General features: G+C 39.4%; 1 protein-coding gene across 1 annotated transcript; it reads left to right on the top strand.

Moving 5' to 3' along the window:
• The first annotated feature begins 1,507 nt into the window (after positions 1-1,507).
• LOC136708672 (immunoglobulin superfamily DCC subclass member 3-like) lies at positions 1,508-21,820 on the top strand. The gene is made up of 15 exons (XM_066683367.1): positions 1,508-1,741; positions 9,355-9,512; positions 9,596-9,901; positions 10,478-10,622; positions 10,875-11,005; positions 11,552-11,689; positions 11,938-12,096; positions 16,353-16,518; positions 16,625-16,875; positions 16,966-17,130; positions 17,242-17,430; positions 17,678-17,794; positions 18,593-18,722; positions 18,963-19,098; positions 19,205-21,820. Exons 3-15 carry the CDS (start codon positions 9,670-9,672, stop codon positions 19,319-19,321), a joined length of 2,076 nt encoding a protein of 691 aa, XP_066539464.1. The 5' UTR covers positions 1,508-1,741; positions 9,355-9,512; positions 9,596-9,669; the 3' UTR covers positions 19,322-21,820.
• Positions 21,821-23,657: the final 1,837 nt, after the last annotated feature.

The following is a 23,657-nucleotide window of genomic DNA, read 5'->3' as shown; positions in this document are numbered from 1 at the left end:
TTCTCAGTTTCTTTTAAGTCCTGTATGTAAGAAGACATTTTGTCCTGTTGGTTCAGATAGGACCTGCTGTTTTTCACTCCTTTTATTTTTATTCTATAAATTTTTATTTTAAGGGCGGCACGGTGGCGCAGCAGGTAGTGTCGCAGTCACACAGCTCCAGGGGCCTGGAGGTTGTGGGTTCGAGTGCCGCTCCGGGTGACTGTCTGTGAGGAGTTGATGTGTTCTCCCCTTGTCCATGTGGGTTTCCTCCGGGTGCTCCGGATTCCTCCCACAGTCTGACTCAAAATTGTGTGACTGTGTTGCCCTGTGAAGGACTGGCACCCCCTCCAGGGAATATTCCCGCCTTGCGCCCAATGATTCCAGGTAGGCTCTGGACCCATAAGCGATTACAGATATTGAATAAATGAAAAAAAATATATTTTAGAACAAAGCATCCCAAAAAGAGAAGAACAAGGTTCATATTTCTTACACTGATATATGGATGTGCAAAGAAGCTTCACTGTAATTGAATAAGAAACTTACCAGACTCTTTGGAAACAATACTCAGGTTGTTTTTTGATAGTCACCTTTACTCCGGGGTTATTATATCATACTGAAGTAACACTAATATGGATCTGAATTGGATATTAAGTTCATCTACCCACAAATTTGGTTAAGGTTCGAGAGACAACAAAAACAACGACAACAACAACAACAACAACATTCATATATTTTCATCTAAAATGTAAAATATGCCGTTTTCATTTCCAGTCCATGTGACATTTCATCAGGAACATGTTATTCAGCTCTTTCATTAACAAGCCCCCGGTGTCCTCAGAACAGATATTAGAGGATGGGTAAAATTCAGCTTGGGTAAGCCTCAAACTGCTATACTGTGTGTCAGAGTGTTATGTTACAGTATGCCATGTTATTATATGTTAGACAAAAAACATATCCGTTTAAAGATATATATAGAGTTTAAATATTCTATTAAATATTCTATGTCAGAAAAATTTCATTTCCATTAGCAGTGTGTTCAGTGGTTTGTATTTCTGTGTAGTAGGTGGTTTGGGCAAACTCCTGTTAAAGCTTAACAGCTGTACTGTGTGAGCTTGGTTTCACAAAAGATAGTGGGTTCAGTGTGATTCTACTGTAATATTTTTGGAAAACCCAGCCCAGATCCGTCCATGTAGAAATATAAGCTCTTCTACATCACTTTCAGGTTAATTATTTTTTCAAATGTAATAATCCGATATCGGTACAGTTCTATAATTCGATAGAGTTTGAAATCAATACAAGTGACGCCCTCTGGGCGCTTTTTATAGTTTCGGCACCTTGCGAGCCACGCCCCTCAGCCATCTGCTGCCCTGTGATTGGTGAGTTTATCGCTCCGTTCTATCAGCGGCTCTAGCTCGGTTCGCGGTCATCACGGAAATCTGGTGCTCGCTTACTGCGCTCGCGGGGCTCAGAAGCAGGAGCTGACGCTGAACCGTTCGGTCGCGCGCTCTCAACGGTCAGAGCGCGAGGAGCCGTTAGAAATGTTCCGCTAGATCCCTCAAGGAGAGGGGATCAGACTCGACGCCTGCTGGACTACACTCGGGGTTCATGAGCTTGTTTTTGCATTTTTGTATTATTTTTTACATTTCGAAGGTGGAATTTGAACAAATGAAAGTGAAGCTGATCTGAAGCAGAATAAGTTACTTCTGAACCATGAGCTTCACCGCTGTCCGTCTGCTGCTCCTCATCTCCACATTCCACTCAGGTAAAGGCTACATTTTCTCAGACTTTTTGCTTACAGTCCAACATTTTGTTTACATTACGCACCTGAAAAAAATACAAAGAGACAAATGTGAGTTCAGCCACAGGAGCACATGATTTAAATATATTAAGTTGGTCAGTTTTGAAAATCGTTTTTATAAAACCAACAAAATCACCATAACGTTAGAATCACAGCTTTAAATATTAATACAGTTAAAATAAACAAACATGTCTCATAATGAAATCTGTCTGAGTTGCTGCCCTTCCCTGGTCACATGTATGGAAATGGTTTAACGAACACATCAGCTATCAACATGACACAGTGACATTTGTTTTTTATTAATATTACCTATTTTGTTGTAATATAAGCTTGGTGTTTATAAAGGTTTATTATCCAGTAGTAGCTCAAACTTTTGCCATGTCCTGTTAGATTTTTATATGCGAATATAAACCGATTTATTTATTAATCATTACTCACTTCAAAGCGAGTCTTTTTTCTATTTCGTTTATTCCCTCGTTTGTATCACTACTGTTTATATATTAGCTAGGGTGATTATTTCTATACACTTTAGGTGTTAAAGCAGAGATCGAGTTCATGTAGTTACCTTTCTCATCGTGGTGCCCGTTACACTCTTAAAACGCCTTAGAGAAATTATTGTGAAGATGGATACAACTAATTTTCTGATACTTTAACACAAAATGAGACAATGAGAGATATTTTTAGGAAAAGAATATTCTAGAAACTTTGTGTTTCTAAAGTTTGACCCAAATCTGTTTGTATGTTCTCTTGAGTAACACAAGGAGCAGGTGCAGGTTACCGCTTCTTTTTAGACTGCAGTGTTACTATAAAAACGTCCAAACAGAAGCTTTAAAATGACTTAATATGAAAGAAAACACTGAAAATGTCTTTTCTGATGGCTTTTTGTTCAGTGCCTGAGGTGACTGCTTTGTTCATTGACTCATTAATCAAGTCCAAGCAGTGTATTGTTTGATACAGAAAACACGAAACATTACTTGTTCTGAACATTCTGCAGTGATGAATCTAAGTATATTTACACATTGCATCAACCATGAAACAAGGCATGTTTTTTATAAATCATATATAATTTTTATTTGTCTATTCACAATTAGAATTAATTTTATAATACAATTGTTTTGTTACAATCAGACGTAATGGCTAATATGACACACTAAATTTGCACAGTTTGAAACTCCTGTGTAGACTTAGAGAACTTATGAAAAAAAAAATTGATAGGGACATGTATGGGCATATTTCCGCTGTATGGTCCTCATCTTACTACATCTTGCTTGACATATCTTGCCTGTCTCTCTCATTACTTAAGCAGTTGTTTGATCACAAGGAATCATTTTTGGATCTGATGTTTTGTGGCTTTGTTTAAGACAGAATAGAGGTTGTAGGTTTTATTCTGAGTTTTTGTTATGACTTTGCTTAGACCCTTTCTCAGACAAACATGATTGAAAAATGATCATGCTAATAAAATGGGATGTGTGTTTGTTTGTAAGTAAGACTTTTCTCTTGTGGTCCAGACAGTCCAAATGTATATTTAGGGACCAAATTTTTTTCACGAAGGTGGGAATAACAGCAAAGCTTTTTGTAGGTGCTCATTGCTATACCATAACACTATTATTTGATAAGAACTTAAAAAAAGTTTGATGTTTGACTTTTCTGTTTTCAAGTATAGGCTACTTTTGGAATCATTCAGGAAAAAAATCTAGTGGTTGTTTAAGGCTGGTTATGGATTCCATTGAAAAAAAAACCTATAGGTTTTGTTGATAATCAAGGTTTGAGATAATAACTCTTTATTATATAATTACAGAATTTGTGGATAGTGTTTGTTGGTTTGATTACAGAAACTGAGTAATCATCTGTTCTTTCGTAGATTTTGAGCTAAGCTTTTGGTCTAAATCCATTGTTTTGTGGTCTTGAAAAACAAAGTTACCAAGTTGACTTGGTAAACAATTTTGGTTCTTTGTTAGTGCTGGTTTTTATCTTTCAAAAGGGAGCTCCCATTGTTGTTTTTTTTTCCAGATTTTTTTTCTTTTTTCAGAAAAATAGTGTAGTCTTAATGTACAGACAGAAATTATGCATGTCACTGTGTTTTGGGTTGAAAACAGCAAGTTCATGGTCACTCATGCATAGCAGACAGACGGACCTGGGCCAGACATTGACCCCTGACCCTGACCTTTCCAGCCCCACTGCACCCCAACACCCCTCATCTCCATACGACTTAGGAAGGTTATGGTTGGGAGTGGAGGAGCAGAAGAGGGGGACTTCTCTGATTGAGTTCTCATTACATGGGACCACGGTAATCCATGCAGCTGCCCCAACCCTGCTCTTACACACACACACACACGCACAGAGGCACAACTAGACTACTTTTAATCCAACAAGGCTCCCTCTGGTTCAGGGGGTTAATCCAAAAGATCCACACAGCATGCATCTCAGGGCTCGTGTATAGGAGGAGGGACACTGAGTCCATTCTCCCTGTCCCGTGGATCCCCCACCCCACTGCAATATGCTCATGAGCTGGAGCTGTTTCATGTTTACCAATTAGGGCTAAACTTGATTCAGGACTGTGGGAACTGATTTGCTGCGAAGAATATGCATTAGGGTAAGTGCTTAGGCCTTTACAACTGAGAAGAGCCAGAAAAAGGGACCATTAAACAGATCTCTCTGCCATTTAGCAGGTCACATGAAAATTACAGTCCTTCTTTTGACTGAAGATACACTAGTTTGTTTTATGGCTAGTGTTTGTAGTAAATTCTGTCAGATAAAAGTTGCTCCCTGCTCTCCACTCTCAGCAGACACTCTTCAGGGCTACAAAAAGGAATGTTTTGTCCAGCAAAAACAGCCTTGTTCTCATTTGTCTCTTTTTTCTTGCGCCTTAGATCTAAACAAGATTAAAATAAGTTTCAATCTCCCCTAATGGATTTTTGTAATGTTAAGTATTGTTTAATATATGTTTAAATGCATTAAAGTGGGCTGTAGTATAAATGTCTAATAGGGTATTAGGTTAAATATGAAATCATGCTTCAGATCACAATAAAGGCAATAAAAATGTAAGTGCAAGTAAAAAAAAAAAAGTAAATAAATTACAGGAATAAACCATTAAACAATGGCATTGTTTGTGGCGATGTTTTAAAGTTAATTAATTTCCCTGTTGTCTGTAGCCCAAACATGATCACGTTTTGTATTAATCTAAAGTCCTAAAGTCAGTGTAACAGCATATTGGAAAAATTTAAAGATGAATAGTAGACATTTACACTGCAGCTAAAAGTTAGCTTTTAGATAACATGGTGCCATATGATTTACTGTAAGAACATTGATGAGAAGTACCCCCTCCCTCTTATTGTTATTTAATTTAATTACTCCCCTAATAAGTCCCAGGGGGTAGTAAAGTGGATGTAAGTGCATGCATCAGAGTTAATTTGGCCAACACCTCAATCGGAAATGCTCCTGGGTCTTATACACACCCAATGCTCATTAATGAGCACCCCTGCTTAAACAATGGGTGAGAGCTGTCAGCTTCAGTGCCTACACTGGCAGCAAAAGAGCATGGAGTCAGCCAGCCAGAGAGAGGAGTTAACTCCCATTAGACAGACAATATGCCTGCCGTAGGCTGCCTGATTCCTGCTGTGTTTAGACTCAAAGTCCCTTAGACTCACTCTCTCTGTCCCAAACTATGGCACTGTTTCTGTCTGCACTGTGACCAACTACAGAGGCTTTGGAGACACAGAGGCTATGCAGCCTCTGTTGAATGTGAAAGAGACAGCAGGGTGTGATGCTTATTCTATGCATCAGTCTATAAAACATTTACAACAGGAGCCATAAAAAGAAGATTTAAAGATCTAGCACAATATATTGTATTTCACACTGTTTTAACCCCTTTAGGTTAGATTTGGCCTGTCTTTTGTCCTTAAGTTAGCTTCATAATACATGAGCAGACCCACATAAAAGATACAGAGTTCTCCTTTTTAGGTTTAAAAGATGTTCATATATCTCCAGTGAATGGCTGCTTTAATTTTATATTTGTTGTAAGAGTGCTGTCAGAATTCTGGGTCAGGACAGCACTGCCATCTACAAGGAAATAAAAAGTTGTGAATAAAATTGTGATTTGCAGATTTAGAGGCCTTAAAATTTGCATTCACCCTTTTACTTACAGGCGCTGAGCCCCAGAGCTTTAGAAAGACAGAAAAGAACATTTCAATATCAGATTTTGCGGCAGGATTTTATCCGTCTGGCTCAGTGTGTATCATCAATAAGGAGATTCGGCTGGGTTTGCCCTGTGTGTGTTACCCAGACCCCCTTACTGTGTTTGTTGGGGGATTGGGTACGATGCAGATCCACAATAAACTGTGAAGTTCACGGCCAGACTGAAGGACAATAAACAAAGGAGAGAGGGGTATTGTAGTCTTTTTAGTTATCAAACACAGGCTGCTCCCTCCTCCCTGCCCTGCACCCACTCTCTCATGACCTTTAGGGGCTAGGGTCGCCGTCTACCCCATGGGGGGTGGGGTTGACTTGGGTCTGTTCAGGGTGAACCTCTAAAGTCGTCTCATTAATGACACCCAGATGGGAGGTGAAATTATCCAAAAACTTGCTCTCTCAGTCACATTGAGGCACACAGAATACAGATGGGACTGTCGGCATATCTGAATGGCTCTAATTTAACAAAGGATCCATTATCACCACCACTGTTACGGCAGCTGGTAATAGCAAGGTTGGCAAAACAATATAGACAAATATTACGATTAGTTCAAAGTACCCAAAATTGTCTATTTATACATTTTACTGAATATTGTGTTAAGATATTTTAGACAAACCGAATGGTAGTAGAAAGTTTTACTGGTTAAAAGTGTTTTAAATTGACCTACTACCTATAATTCTGTTACCAAAAAGCTTATGGTAACTGACTTGATTTCACATTATATTACAACTCTAGGAACCACAGTGGGAGGGAGCTGGGTCATCTTCATTTGCTTACGACATGTGGAGCAAAGGTTTAACACATGTATCTAATTTGCTGGATTTGGCAAGCTGCTCTGAGGATCCTAAGTTAAAGCCATCTGCACAGTGTCAGTACACCTGCACTCTACTTGTTTGCTGAGAAGAAAAGGGTCTCTGTGTTCACTAAGAGGTCTTAATTTTTAGCAGTACTAAGGCCAAATAATTGGTTCTGAATTGAAGATGATTCTCTCTCTTAAGTTTTTGTGTCACACACAGCATGAGCTGGAGGAGAGCCAGTGCCTTGAGAGGTCAAGACAAAAGATTATGACAATAGTCATGTAATTGGTATTTGGAAAATTGGAGAAATAGATTGTCAACCTGCTGGTAGCTAAGATAGTGGTCATGTGTATAAAGTGCTTGGAAATATATCAGATGTACTGGTATAGATTTAAACTGAAAATAAATGTCTGGCGATGTGATTTCTGTAAAAAACGTAATATTTATAATATGTTTAAGGTTCAGTACCATATGGATCAATAGCATTATTATGATATCCATTAACATGCCACCACACTACATTTCAAATATATTTAAATGTAGAATTTTAACTGTGCTGCCCAGTGCTGTCTGATTATGTGGCAAAGTGGTCCTCTGTACTGTATGTATAAAGGTAGAGGACAGAGAGGTGGACAGATGAATCCAGCTGGATTGTAATAGAGGTGTGATGGTGTTGTCTATATGGAGCGACATGAGGTTAGAGAGTCAGATGGTTTGTGTTTATGGATGCATTGTGAGATGAGGTCAGACTATACAGCTGTCAGACACAACGAAAGGTGACAAACTCTCAAGTTCACAACTCAAGTGAATTCAAGTTTAAGTGCAACTGGAGTGTTTTGTGTTGTCTTTGGGGGACAGCTGGGAGAGGGATTTTTAGGGTGCAGACTGTGAGAGGGGTCATGGTCTGCGCCAGTGAATCACCCAACATGGGCACCCCAAAAAGATGAGGAGAATGGGGGGACGAGTGTGTCGTCAGGGGTGAAGTTTGAGTGATTGGGTGGCATGGGAAAGTCACCCCCAAGTTCAAGTGAAAAGGGGAAAACTCTGTGGGGGCAGGGAGAGAGGGCAGATGGTTCCACAAAATGGGGTGGGGGATGATGGGATTGGGTGGGGGGGGGGGTGTACAAGGGCAGTTATAGAGTGGTGGGAGTAAAGATGCTGTGCTATCACTGGTCTTACCCAAACCCCAAATCAAGAGACCCAGCTCTCTGCTCCCTCCACCCCTCCCCCTTCCACTTCTGACATTGCTGTGGCTCTCGCGGCTTGAATGGCCCTGTGGCATTCAGAAGCATTGTGTGGCTGTTTTGGGGTGATGGAGAGGGATGAGGGGGGTGCTAACAGAGCCATCAATCAGACTAGGGAAAGTCAAGTGCAAGTTCAGCTGAGATGAATAGCCTGGAGCAGCTCCTCTTCAGCCAGCCCATGGCCCCTCCTGCGCTGTTGTCCCCAAGTTTCTCATGTGAACACCCCACTGCCCACAGAGTGAATGAAGCTGTCATCAGGGTGCTCCCAGACTCCGGCCAGTTCTTCTGCATATACCTATTTCAGAATGAGTTACTGTCCAATCATATTGGCTGTTAGACCAAATTTTTTACTGAACCACAGCCATGTGCACAACCACAGGAAATGCAGTCCCTAAATATTTACAACATCACTGGTTTGTTACTGATACCATCACTCTTGCAGACTGCAGTTTGACCTGTTGTTAGAAGCTGTCAATCATCTAGTTTCGCCTCTTTTCACTTGTTTTACAGGTTGGTATATATCTTAATCAGGATCACTGGGAAACAGGCAGTGATTATCATTGGTAGAGACTCTGCTGAATATCTTAAAATAATTGACTTTCTATTGACAGAAAAAATGAGCTGTAATGTCAGTGTTGGTGTTAAACTAAGCTCACTAATCAATTACTGTATTATGGGCCATCAGAGGGCGGCACGGTGGCGCAGCAGGTAGTGTCGCAGTCACACAGCTCCAGGGGCCTGGAGGTTGGGGGTTCGATTCCCGCTCCGGGTGACTGTCTGTGAGGAGTTGGTGTGTTCTCCCCGTGTCAGCGTGGGTTTCCTCCGGGTGCTCCGGTTTCCTCCCACAGTCCAAAAACACACGTTGCAGGTGGATTGGCGACTCGAAAGTGTCCGTAGGTATGAGTGTGTGAGTGAATGTGTGTGTGTCTGTGTTGCCCTGTGAAGGACTGGCGTCCCCTCCAGGGTGTATTCCCGCCTTGCGCCCAATGATTCCAGGTAGGCTCTGGACCCCCCGCGACCCTAAATTGGATAAGCGGTACAGATAATGGATGGATGGATGGATGGGCCATCAGTCCTCTTTCTCCTGCCCTCATTCCTGAGACAGGAGCCTGGCCTTTGCAGGATTTACAGCTCCATAAAGCTAAGGATGAGAGTACAGGGCCACCTAGAATCAAGCCTTCAGCCTCTACACTGACTAAATCCTACTACTGTGTCAGACTTATAAAGATAAGAAATAAGTGAGGTTCTCGACCCAGCTCATATTCCGTAGTCTTCCGTGGTTTCATAGCACAATAAAGAAAATGGTAGAAAGCCAGTTGCTTAATGATGTCATCTTTGTGTCTTCAGCTCATCAAAATCCTCCATGATGTCATCATTATTATTATTATCATCATCATCATTATCATCATCAGCAGCATCTTCCACAGCATGAAGTGCTCCTCTTCCTCTGCACCATCTTCATCTCATATTTGGAAGATTGCATCCTCAGTCTCTTAGTGTCATTCGTAAGCACCTGTCTCCCATTTCAGATCAATATGAAGTTGTTCTTTACTTCACGTGATGATTTTACTCCTTCTTTCTCCCTCAGGTTTTTGTGGGCCTTCAGAGCTGGCTTTCATTAAGGAGCCCCATGATGTCATTGCAGTGAGAGACCGCCCTTTAATGTTGGACTGTGAGGTGGAAGGTGAGGGGCCTATCACGATTACCTGGCGGAGGAATGGTGTAGCCATTCCAATAGGCCCCAGGGTGGCCGTGCTGGACAATGGCATGCTCCTAATTCGAAACTTCCAAAAACGTCGTGAAAGCAACGAGACAGATGCTGGAGAGTATGAGTGTGCTGCTCAGAACCGCTATGGCATGCTGATCAGCCGCAAGGCACGGGTGCAGCTTGCATGTGAGTGGAACTGGAAATGCTTAGGCTTAAGAGCTATTTTATTATTGTGATTCTGTTTTATATAATGTACCTCTGTATGGGTGGGTCCCTAGAGTGTACATATGCATATTACAGTTGGTCTTAAATGTATCTTTCCATTTGTGTTTCACTAACAGAAACTATTTAACTCATAACTGATAATCATTTCCATCCTTCTCTCGCTCGCTCTTATTCTGTTGGCATATTTCTGATCCTCTTCACAGCTCTGCCATAAAAAAGCCTATGTAATCTTAACCCCTTTTTCTCTCCCTTCCCCCGCTTCCATTTCTCTTTGACCCATCCCACTGTTGTCCCTTTGACCAAACCTGCAAATGACTGCCCTCTGTGGCTCTGTAGGCTCTCCTATTAGACCAGAGGTTACCATGGGTATCCAACCTGGCTCTGAAAACTCTGCCTTCATTATCGATCACCAGCTCTGCTGGTGTTAGGTTGTGTAGAGAGCTCAAAGCAGCTTTTAACTGGATGTTTCATGAAGGGATACAGAAAGAGGTGGAGTGTGCATATTTAGTGTGAAATGAAATTTTTTTTCTCCCTCAGCTCTTCCCAAGTTTCACAGCCACCCACAGAGTATGGAGGTGGATGAGGGAGGGGTGGCACGCTTCCACTGTGCAGTTAATGGCATCCCTGAAGCTAGCATCACCTGGGAGAAGAACAGAACCACACTCAACACTGATGATGAGAGGTTAAAAAACATGAACGCACACTACATTTACATATAACGTGTTTAAATAAAGATTACAGAGGAAATACACACTTATACATGCACACATGCACTTTTCCTGTAAAGTTTCTGTAACATAAAAGCTACAAATCCCTGAAAACATTACGAGTCATTATTTCCATATAATGCTATGACACAGACCTTCAATTATCTAATGAGTTTTGTAATGACATTCTCCTTCTCTCTCTCCCTCTCTCTTTCTCTCTCTTATAGGTACACTCTGCTGCCAAATGGCATTCTTCAGATCACCGGTGTGCGTAATGTAGACAGTGGAGTGTATCGCTGCATGGCCAAAAACATTGCAAACACACGTTACAGTCATGAGGCCCAGCTCACTGTCACTGGTGAGATATGTTACATAATTCCATACTACACATTAACATGATCGGATTTACTTATGCTACATTTTATTGACATTTATATGGATACACCTTAATAAAATGGGAATGGTTGGTGATATTAACTTCCTGTTTGTGGCACATTAGTATATGGGAGGGGGGAAACTTTTCAAGATGGGTGGTGACCATGGCGGCCATTTTGAAGCCAGCTATTTTGGATCCAACTTTTGTTTTTTCAATGGGAAGAGGGTCATGTGATACATCAGACTTATTGGGTATTTCACAAGAAAAACAATGGTGTGCTTGGTTTTAACTTTATTCTTTCATGAGTTATTTACAAGTTTCTGACCACTTATAAAATGTGTTCAAAGTGCTGGCCATTGTGTTGCATTGTCAATGCAACCCTCTTCTCTCACTCTTCACACACTGATAGCAACATTGCAGGAGAAATACTAGCACAGGCTTCCAGTATCCGTATTTTATACCCCACATGAGAATATCTGTTCACCCTTAGTAACACTGCTTTTCTGTCTTTATATTTCTTGTTCACAGCTGCTGCTGCTCGTGCCTATAAGGAGCCAGTGATTCTTTCTGGTCCCCAGAATCTAACTATAAATGTCCATGAGACTGCCATTTTAGAGTGTATTGCAACAGGCAACCCTCGGCCCATTGTGTCCTGGAGCAGGCTTGGTAAGAATCAGATACACACATACAATGCAATTATTCACCAAATCAGTATTATTGTATACTTAGTTTAAAGATGCTGATATTGATGGTTGAGTCTCTTCTATAACAGTTTGCTGTGCAGTGATTTACAAAGGTGTGCTCCTACTGTGATATATATATATATATATATATATATATATATCATTACAGCAGCAATATTTGTGGTTATACCTGGGTAACTCACTCTGTCACTTTGTGTTTGTGTTTTCCAGATGGCCGTTCTATTGGAGTAGAGGGGATTCAGGTTTTGGGCACAGGTAATCTGATGATATCTGATGTCTCACTCCAGCACTCTGGAGTGTATGTGTGCTCAGCCAACAGACCCGGAACCAGGATGAGGCGTACGGCGCTGGGCCGGCTTGTGGTGCAAGGTAGAAATAATATATAATAATAAACACTCTATTAATTATACCACTTATATCTATCTCAAGCATGTTCAAAATAGGTACATCACACCATTACCAGCTTGTCTAAGGGTACTCCAGTGATCTGGGCATAGCTTTTCTAGCAGAGCTTTTAGCGTTCTGTACATCACAACAAAAATGACTGGTGCTTATCATCATCACTGTAAATAAATCTATGTTGATAAGTTCATTTACAGGGCACCATATTATAAATATTTTATTTGCATTTCCGTTTATGAATTATTGAATATTTCTTTGGAATTCTCCTTTAACATCATTACATCATAAATTTAAAAATATACAAAGAAAAAATTTGAACCTATAAATGAATACTTTTTAACTTTAACTGAAAAAACATATAAAGCATTATATTCCCTGATGTTACATATATTTAATTTTTTATAAATGCATTCAGTAAATATGAACAAATATAAATTTGATGCCAGCCACACACTCAAAAAAGCTGTTATGGGGCAAAATAACTATAGAATGAGTGAACCATTCTAAAACATGCCACTATAAGTATGTGAGTTTGTAACAGGTGAGGGCAAGGTGCATCAGATATTTTCTTTTGTGTTTTTGTCAGTTAAAAAATCTTATAAACAATTAACAAATCACAGATTTGCATTTTTACAAAATGTCCCAACTTTTCCAGAAATGTTATATACTCCTAATGCTTGAACATGAATAGACGTGAGATTTGAACATTTGCCAGAGCAGAGTCCAGTATCAACGGCTGCTCAGGAGCTGCCCTGGTGGAGGTCAGACATGAAATTAAATTGAGCTCCTGACGGACCTGATTGGTTTTATCTGTCCAGCCCAAGCCAAGCCACACGATTGTTCACATAAACACACACACACACACACATACACACACGCACGCACACACACACACACCAAAATGTGTTTTAGGATAAATTTGGGCAGGCCACACTAGATTAACCTGGCTTGTGCCTGGCCTTGACCTCTTGACAGTTGACACCCTTCCCCCAACAACCTCTGACCTCCATCACGTGTGCTCGTACACTCTCTCTCTCTCTCTCTCTCTCTCTCTCTCTCTCTCTCTCTCTCTCTCTCTCTCTCTCTCTCTCTCGCCACCCCCCCTTTATGGCCTTTATGTCAGACCAGTATTACACTTCCTGCTTCACACTGAGGACTAACATTTAAGTTAGCATGTTGCAAGTGCTCACACTGTATGGATATAATCAACATTTACCAATAAAACTACTGAACAGACCTATGCACTGTGCTCCAAGTCTGTGCATATTTTGTGTTGATCATAATTTGTTACTTGGTCACAAGAAATATACAAGGGCTAAGCGAGGAGTAAAGCATAGAAGGTGTATCCTTTGTGTCAGAGGTCGGCTACCTCTATACTCTGAATGCAATCAATCAATAGCTCCCTCTATTAGTCTCTCTGCATCAGAGCGCTTGGAGGGGCTGGATAATGAATCCATTCATTTATTGATCGAGCTGGTAGAAGAACAAAGAAATCTGACAACTCATTTTACTTGGATTTAAGTATAGAACTTTAAGCTACTATTATATAGCCTCATAACATTCAAAAGAATTTTAATGTTAATATTTAAATGCAATTTACGAGGAAAGCATTATTTTAACTATATGGGGACAATGACCAGATTAACATCATTTTTGTGCAGCCTTGTTTTCAGGCCAACTCAGCACACAATTGTGTATGTTTTTCCATTAACTGTCATTTATTTATTTTTATAGATTTCATTGAGACATTTGCTTTCAGCACCTTTTTCAGTTATTAGTTATATCCCATTTTATTTGCTGTAGTAAAGTTATTTTATCTAATATATGGGATGAGGCATGGTTTGTATAAATGCAGTGACGCACTTTGCTGTGTGTGTATTTTGCTGTTTTAATATGTCTGCTGAAGTCTGTTTGTCCTCCACATCACACCATCTGCTTGCTGTTCCCAGACTCCTGCTCTGGTTTTGCCCTCAGCACTTGAACTTGAACAGTTGTTGTATTTTTGACAGCATTCTGGCCCGTGCAGGTGTAGTTTGCATATGATGGGAATATGTAAATGAGAGTTAGTCATGGGTCTGCCTGTCTGACCCTGTCTGGCCTTTCTCTTCTCCTTGTGCTGGGCCAGTCTTATGGCTGCAATTGAGCTAAACAGGCTCAGCCTATGTGGGGTAACCTGATTGACTGATATGGGAAAGAGAATGGGTAGCCATCTGGAAACAAAAAGAAAGAGAGAGATTAAAAAGTTGACAGATTTAGAGAGGAATTTGACATAAATCTGGGCACTTGTGAAAGCATGGTACAACTCAGTTGAGAGAGAGGGAGAGAAAGAGAATCAGACAGACAAAAAGAAAGAAAAAGGGTGAGAGGGCATGAATGAGAAAAAAGGAGAGGGAGAATATGTCTTTAAGTAAGAAATGCTTATTTTTAAACATAAGACAAAACACCTATTTATTTTCTTATTTAACATAACTCAGAACAAAATTTATTTGTGTAATCATAATAAATTACAGATTATTGGTCTATGCAAGATAATAATTAGTTTCATTTTAGTTCTCTTAGAAAGAGAGAGTGAAAGGGATATTGAATTCAGAAGCAGAGTAAAACATAAAGGCTGGAGCAGAAATGGAGAGACAATGTGGGGGTGCATATAAAAGAATAACAGAGGGGAGGAGGAGCAAAATAAATGTGTCTCAGTGAAGGATCACCCCTCACCTCTGACCCCTGACCCTATTCCAGCAGGCCCCTAGGAAATCATGCGTATTAAGGGTGGGGGTGGATGTGTGTGTGTGTATGTGTATGGCAGGATGAGGTGAGAGATGTTGAGACTGCAGTGGGGATCACAAGATGGGGTGTTGGGGGTGGCGGGTATTCGTAGTCTTTGGGGACAGCAGCCTGCAGCCGGCCTATCAGCGACACACACAGACAAATTAAAGCTAGAGAGAGTGATGGGCAAGACAGCCTAGCAGTCTCATTTAATTTTCCTAATGACTTATCCTGATGCAGATGTTCAGCTATCTTCCATGACCATGAACTTCTCCATTGAACCTTATGCTGTATACCATTCAAGATATGTTAAACTGTCTTATCAAACTGGCCTCTTCACCCTGAGAGATACATAGTTAACAAAAGCTTGTGGTTAAGAAAACCTTCTCTCTAAGCTGTAATGAAGCTTGCACTACTTTCAGTGCATCTCTATTTGCTGAGCACTCAGCTCTTCAAAGTTAATGCTTTTGCTTAAGTTCAAGTGTGAAGAGCTCTTCAAACTGCCAAGCAGGACAGATAGGGTGGATTTATTACAAGAAAGACCCCCTCCTAACACTACGCTGCTATTAAAATGAGCTCTGAACACACATACACACGCTGTATGCTTTACTCTTCAATTGAGGTTAGTCAGTACAGCTAGTGGAGTGGCTCCTATTCACAGTAACAATGGACTGGAGGAAGAAAAGGAATGAAAATATTCAGTCTCTCCCTTTCTTTCGCAAAGACACACAAAAAACTGCATTTACACAATCACCAGTATAGAGTGTGATAGGCTGTGTAATAACACAGCCTGGTTAAGCCAGTCAGCATGCATGCACTTCTGTCTTGTGTGTATGTCTTAAATTTTCACCAATATTTTGTCAGAATTTTATAGATGTAGCATGAAAATGATCTACTATTTGACCTCACAGAAGCAGATTTGAGCCTGGAGGGGGACTTGGGCCTCAAACAGACATAAACTCTATCATGCCAGTGATTAATGGCTTCTTTTCAGATGTACCTCTCCATTTCTCTCCCCTTTTCCACCTCCCCCTCTATCCATCAATCCCAGCTGACCCATCAAGCCCTGAATAGGGTTTGAACCTGAACTGATCTTGCTAGGTCCCAGCAGGTCACCAGTAGTAGTAGATCAGACTGTATGAGGCACTGGAGGCTATATCTAACACGTAGCAAATACGTCTGACAAAATGTGTTTACCGCCAGAAGGTTCTGGGAGAGGGCTGGCCCATTTTGCTTTTAAAAATAAGATTTCATGTTTAAGAAAAAAAAGCAAGGTTGTGCCAGCAATAAGATTTGTAATGATTGTTCAGAGTCAGAATTGTTCAAACAACTTTTGGTCAACAGCTTTGCTCTGAAAGGGCTGTGAACTACTTGGACTACACTATGATGTCTTTGAGAAACTAATCTAATCTTATATTCACAAACTGATTGAAATCCTTTTTTTTATATTATTTCCTCAGCTCCTCCTGAGTTTCTGCAATGGCCACAGTCTGTATCCAAGGCAGTAGGAGGCAGTGCAGTGTTTACATGCCAGGCTCAGGGGGTTCCAGAGCCACACCTTATCTGGCTGAAAAACGGCAAGATCCTCACACCTGGAGACAATGTCAAACTCACCAACAACAACAGGTTGGACATGATCACCCAGCACAATACAACACTAGAGATTTAAAGTGTATATTCAGTGCTGTACATTATTCCCATGTTGACAATGCGCTTGTACATTGTTCTATAGCACTCTGGCAGTGACACGTATCACTGCTGAGGATGAGGCCATTTACCAATGCATAGCAGAAAACAGTGCTGGCACCAACCAGGCTAGTGCACGCCTGGCTGTGTCCCAATCTACAGACCTCCCAGAGTCTCCACAAGACCTGACAGCCACACCACTCTCACCTACCTCGCTGCAGCTGCGCTGGAGCCAGCCTGAAGCACAAGTCACTGATGGCATCATCGGATATGTACTGCACATTCGCATGCTTGGCGGTAGGAGAGCGGTAGAGTGAATGTGGCAAATTTTTGTGTGCTATGGCTGTGGTAAAATTTGTTTCTGAAAAAACTTTTTTTCACCCCTAGAACCAGACAGCAAAGAGCTGCAGGAGGCGGTGAGCAAAGATACCTTCCAGCATGACTTTAGCAACCTAGAACCAGCGACAACTTACGCTATCTACGTTAAAGCCTACTCTCCTCTCGGGGCCAGCCAGCAGTCCAGCACTGTTATTGCCACAACGCTAGGGGGCGGTAGGTCACAATTTATTGTCTAAGCATTCTATAGATAAAAGGTCAATTCTGAAAACTTTCAGTAATGTTTCTGTGCTTTCATTAATAGCCAAATTTTATTTCCCTCTGTAGTTCCCACCATGCCTAGTTTCTTCACTAAAGTGCTGAACAGCACAGCAATGCAGGTGTATTGGGAACTGCCTAGTAAACCAGGGAAGGTGGAGGGATTTAAGTTGTCCTACCGCAACGTACCACAGGAGCAGTTCAGACCAGAGGAGCGCTTCCCCAGCCACATCAACACACACACCATCTCAAACCTCGGTTAGAAATAAACACACATATACAACACATACAGCCTCACATTGTCACATTTATTTAATGCATCTTTCCACAGTGTATACCATAAATCTATTAAGATGTTGTTATTAGTACTCTGAAAATTTTTTGGGAAACTGTGTTGATTAATCCTACATGGTTCACAAAGACATTTACAAACGTTCAAATGAAAGATACTGGGGAGTGACAGTAATGTTGATTTCCTTAACATTATTTATACACTGTTTCACAGAGCCTGCAGCAGTGTATGAGATTCAGCTCATGGCATTTAATGGGAATGGAGATAGCATCAGCAACAAGCGGCTTGTTTCACTGGCTGACACTGGATCTGGGGGGAAAAACAATGATGGTGAGCTGTTTGAAAAAACATTGTGAAGAATTATACAATTTTATGAACAATTTAAACGTTATTATCTCCCAAAGAATATTCTTGTATAGTATAGATTTTTCCCGCCAATAGGTGGAGCCAGAAAACGTTTTTCTTCCTCTTCATTAATATCTTTCTGTTACTGGAGTCCTTGCATATATAGCTCTTTACTAACTACCCCACATCTATGGACAGGCTAGGATCACCTTATAAAATAGTAACCACATTTAGTTCTCTTCACAACCTTTCAATGGATGGGTCTCTAAAATCTATTGACTTTTTTTAAAAATGTAAGTAACATTTTAAAATTCCAAAGAATCTCAGATTTAATAATGAGTAATTTAGAGCTTCTTTGCAGGTTTGTTTCTTAAAACCATATACACAATACAGGCAAATCATGGACATTTGAGTGACTTGAAACTGTAAAGGGCATATTCATTTTCACTCAAAATCTGGCATTTGTAAAATCAAAGACAAATCTAATCATTTATTTCATAAGGGCCATAATTTAAAAAAAATTAAATGAATTAATACATTAATCAATTTTAAAATGGTTAGTTTATAAAAAGAACATTTAAAATGGTGAGGCCTAAGAATACATTTTTGAGAGGTTGTGGCTGTTTGTATGACCATGTTTACAAAAACAAACCAATACAAATTAAAAGTAATAAATCAGACTACCCTCTTCAATAAATTTGATAAATCTACACATTATTCAGTGTAGCTATAGAGAAAATGTGTTTCCATCATGTTAAAGTGTGTATGTCTGCATTTGAACAGAAGGCCAGACTGTTTGTGACTGCCGCCAGAATGCAGATGGCTCTATGACTGGAATAGTGGTTGGTATCCACATTGGAATGGCTTGCATCATCTTCTGTGTACTCTTCCTCATGTTTGCATACCGCCGCAGGTGAGCCTTAGTTTACAGATAAACCATTCATTACATTTGACATGTATTATTGGGGTATATTTCTCCAATGTTGATTTGAGATTTTTATTTTTTTAACCAATTTTTATGATTAATGGATGGTTTAGAGCTGGGAAATCTAATAGTAGGTTTGCAGAAGCTGTTTATAGCTAGATCAATAGAAATTGCGGTTCTGGTGTCAGACTAAGCTGATATGCTTGCTCTTTGTGTGTGTATGTGTAGTTTGATCTGCAGAAAGGGAACTCAGGATAACTGGACTGTGTCCCAGAGAGGAGCAGGGCCGCTGGGGGGTCTTGGAGAAATAGCGCCTAAAGAGGGAGTGATCCGCATTTCTGAAGCTATAGAGCTAATGCCACAGGTAAGGACTTTCACATACAAACCTATCTACATTGTTGTTATGTTACATTAAATCAACAAAGCATTTTATATAGGAGTCATTATCCCATGTGTGTTTTTTCTTTCAGCCTCAGAGCAGATCAGAAGAGGGTCAAGCTGCAGGGCCACACTGCCAGGTCCACATTGAGCAGCAGCCAAGTGGCCAACCAGGCACTACAGTGGCCACAGACACTGGCACAGGCTAATTACCCACACCCTTCCCTCTATATACACCCCTCCCCTCCTTAAAAGCTGCATTTAGCCCCTCCATCTCACTTTATTCCTCCAAGCCTTATTCCAGCCTGCCCACTGCCCAAATACAAATTCAACTTAAAACCTACATAGTAGTAGTGATATCTGAAGCTGAATTTTCTATTGCCCTTACCTCATGATACAAGTGTATAAAAGAGATTCTACTAGATTCTTCAGATGCTACTGAATGTAAAGATATGATGCACCTCTGGTATTTTTTAGCTTTCTCTTTTTAACTACATAATATTCAATGTTCCCTTTATAGAACCTTCTCACATTTCTCATTAGAAATTTAAAGCTGTCTTTTTGAAAATTAAAAAAACTAATTTTGTACATGTTCTATCTAATCTATCACAAGATTTTATTTCTCAGGACCAAAATAGTGACTTTAGTAAAATATATTTAGGTGGAACCAAAAACTCAGAGGCCTTTCAATGAGTAAATAGATGCTCATATGATGTTTCTAAGTGAGTAGTGTCATCTAAGTCATCTTAGAGATGTTTTCTATAATTTTTGGCTTCATTAGCCTTATGAATGTGTGATTTTATAGTAGCACTATAGAAACGTGTTAGCCTTCAGGCAGTGTGAGATGGAGTGACTAATTCTGCAGCTTCCTGTACCCTCCCCTTGCTCTCTCTCCCAGCACCAAAACCCATTACCTCCAAAGATAGCTACCTCAGCCTGACAAGAATGTCAGAGCTATCCAGGTAAACCATTCGCTTGCCTTGCTGCTGGTTAAGCATACCTACCTCGACCAAAAGCCATGGGTGCATTGTTGCCCATTTTTTTTAGTCTTTTGGGCATTGGTGCCAGTGTCCTGTGCCATTCAGCCAATGCCTGTGTTGAAGAAAAGCCTAAGTTATTGCCTTTGCCAAAAGGAGCCTTGTCTGCTGTATTCCTCTGAAACTGAAAACTTGACATCTGCAAGATCTGCAACAAACACAAGCCTTTTCTGTCCAAAGGGGAACTGGAGTCTTTCATTTGAGCCTCACTTTGGCTTGTTAGATCTGTTGTTGAGGAGCTGCTGGCTTTCACACGCAAGAGTCTTCACCTCTGTGAAAGAGTGCTCACTAATGATCCACAACCTGTGTGTTTCTGTTAGTGGAGCTCCCTTTGGAGAAAAAGACCAATAAGATTTCCAACAGTTCTGCTATATTCTGTTTTAGAAATGCATTGAAACAAAGCCTGAAATAAGTATCCCTCAAAGGAAAGGATGGACTGACAGATCGCTCTGCTCTGCTTTTGCTGACTGGGGTGTTCTAGCACTTTCCTATAAACTCTGCACACAGTAGGAAGGCTGTCGGGACCAGCGGTTGTCATGGAGTCCTACAATTGCTTTGAAGTATTTACTAACCCTTTCCCAGGTTTCTTTGGTGACAGGTTTTACTTGAAAGTATCCGACGATAGTTTTGACAAAGCTATCCACAAAATTAGTTTCTTCTGTTTTTAATTTCTCCAAATAACTTAGTCAGTGAAAGCAAAGTTGAGTGATATCCAAAGATGCTAAATTGTCATGTTTTTCACCTCTTCCTTTAAGATCTTTCATAACATATTTGCCTTTTCATGCAGTGGTTAAATTAGCTGCCATCTTCATGTTTTAAGGGGAGACATGAAACTAAAACGACCAAACTCCAGAAGTTCAGCTTTCCATTAACCAAAGTGAAAACCCAAAACCCAGTACATACAAGTCCCTTTTTTTTAGTTGACTTTTCTGATTTCTTTATGGTTACCTTTACAGCATGGATGTCTATTTCTAGAATTATAACATATAACATTTAAAATAATTACAATTGAATATTGGATATATTTTCATATATTGATACCAGAAAAAAGTAACTGCTTTTCTCTTTTTAATGGTTGAAGTTGCCAAATAAATGTCGTATGAATTTTGAAATGTGACCAAATACCTCATATGTACTTTACCTTTCATAGGAATTCTAATTCTTCTCTGTGACTAAAGCACGTGTATAATTAGTGCTTTTTCTATATTTGGTATTTCCAAGCTTTTCTCTGTTGTTCTACTCTGTGTGAATCTGCTGGTTCGTTGTCAGTTGTGAACCTTGATTTAAGTTTAGTAACAACTCCAGAACAAGGAATATGTTAAAAATGAATAAGTATAACTATTATATTTTGGCCATTAATTTGGGCCACAGCTGTGTATATATTCACAAGGTTTTGAAGGTTAATTAATTGTCAAAGTTCTCAAGATTTGACACAGAAAAGCTGTTTTAATATTAAGAGGACTCACTGTTTTGTGATTGTGTTGAGAACATGTTGCTGACTTAATGCAACAAGCATGATACCAAAAGATGGAAATACAAAAACAGAACAGTAAAATATGAGATCCAGAGTCCAGGAAAAAAAATGAAAGATGATTTTTTGGCTGTTCTTTTGTAGAACATTTTACTTTATTTTCCCTATTTCCATTTGTTTCTTCTGTTAATATGGGAAATACTGCCAAAATTGACATATTGTTAAGTTTTTTTTTCTTTTTACAAATGTTATCTTGTTATTATTAATAATAATAATAATGTAATTTGTTTCTTTATTGTTTTAAAAAAAAATTCCATTTGTTTTTCTCTTTCTTTGTAGAATGAAAGAAGAATGTTTGTTAGAAACCTGAGAATATGAAGGAGTAGTATGTTGATGGCAGAATGTAGGGCATAATGCTTCACAACCGTCTCAGATAACTTCAACAAAGATATTTATTCATAATGTCAGCAGTATCTTTTTACAGGCTGTAGATGGACTTTAGTAATATTTAATAAGCCACATAAAATTTGAATGCACGTTTAAAATTTAACTGATTTAAACATGCAGTACCTCAGATGTTTTAATGTGCATTAACTCAGTATTAGTCCATTTGCTGCTATTGAAAGTGTCACATACACCATTCTTAAATGAATTAAGGAATGTCACTAAAATATTCTGTGTGCTACTGACTGCCCAACATGTCTACTGTTTAGTATAAATGATGAAACAAGTAGAGTAGTGAATGACTGAATGCTTGTACCAATGAGAACACAATGCTTTAATGTTTGTATTTTCTGTTTCTTTCTACTTGTGTCATTCAGAACCAAACCAGTAGCTTTAAACTGCTCTTCAAGCAGTGCAGCTCCATTATGAGAAACACATCACAATGAACCAGAACCTACATTATACACTTCACTAACAACAAAAATACACTGGAAAAAAAATAAAAAGGATTATTTTTAAAGGAGAAATTTTAAAGGAAGAATCCAAAACAAAAACCCTGTCAGAACTTGCTTTGGCATATATAATTACACACACACACATATATATATATATATATATAATGCATGTGCTGTGTAAAAGTCTGGCACCTGAGAAAATTGTTGATGAGAAGTTATGGGGCAGTAATAATTGTTATTTATATTTTTTATTTATTTTATTTAAGAAGTACATTTCTCAAATGTAAGGTCCCTTTACAAAAAGCAAACAGACATCAGCAGAAAATTCCACCAGCATCACCTTCTGACCTAATGAAGCATTAATTAGGAAGATAACTATAAAAAATTCCAGACTTTGGAAATGTTGAAAGGATACATTAACTTAAGATCACTACTTTTATTTCTTTTTTATTAGAATATAGAATATTGGGCTTTTTAAAGCAAATAAATGCTTATTGCTCAGATAAACAGCTTTTAATATTCTCAGGTGGCTAAGAGTTTTGCACAGTACTCTACATGTATTTCAGAGGGCTTGTCAAGGAATCCACTTGTTGGATTATGTAGGGCTCTGGTTAAAGTCACTGTGTTGTGTGTCTCAGCTCAAATAAATATGTTTCTGTTTTCTGATTCTGTTTTCATTTGGTTGTAATGATGCCTATGTACCAAATAAAAGAGCGCTAAGTAGATATCAGCGTCAGAGTCATCCTTCTAATGAACACTTTACACAATGTGTTTATTACTAATGTCCAAAGGAAAAGAAGAACATGCATCTCCACAACCATAAAATCAGTTAAGGCAAAAATATTTATATCTTTAAGTGCAAATTAATGCAGTGATTTTATGTAATCACTCTGGAACAGTTGTAATGGCCCTTTTGTGAAGTTTTGACACAGCAGTAAAATGAACAGTTGATGTGTGCAGAGGAAATGAAGCTTTTTGTAAAGTGATAATGTCTGTGAGCACAACACCCGCTCAATGTGTGTTTATTCTATGTGCATTGGAATTTCCATCCCAGTGTGTTACTATAAAAGATTATTCTCCTGTGCTAAAGTCTTTTCCTACATGTTTTTTGTGTGTAGGAAAATTCTGTAGCTCCTCA

This window comes from Hoplias malabaricus, chromosome 10 (assembly GCF_029633855.1).
Source record: "Hoplias malabaricus isolate fHopMal1 chromosome 10, fHopMal1.hap1, whole genome shotgun sequence".
Taxonomy (NCBI): Eukaryota; Metazoa; Chordata; class Actinopteri; order Characiformes; family Erythrinidae; genus Hoplias; species Hoplias malabaricus.
Note: the sequence above shows the minus strand (reverse complement) of the source record. Positions and strands in the feature narration are given on the sequence as shown.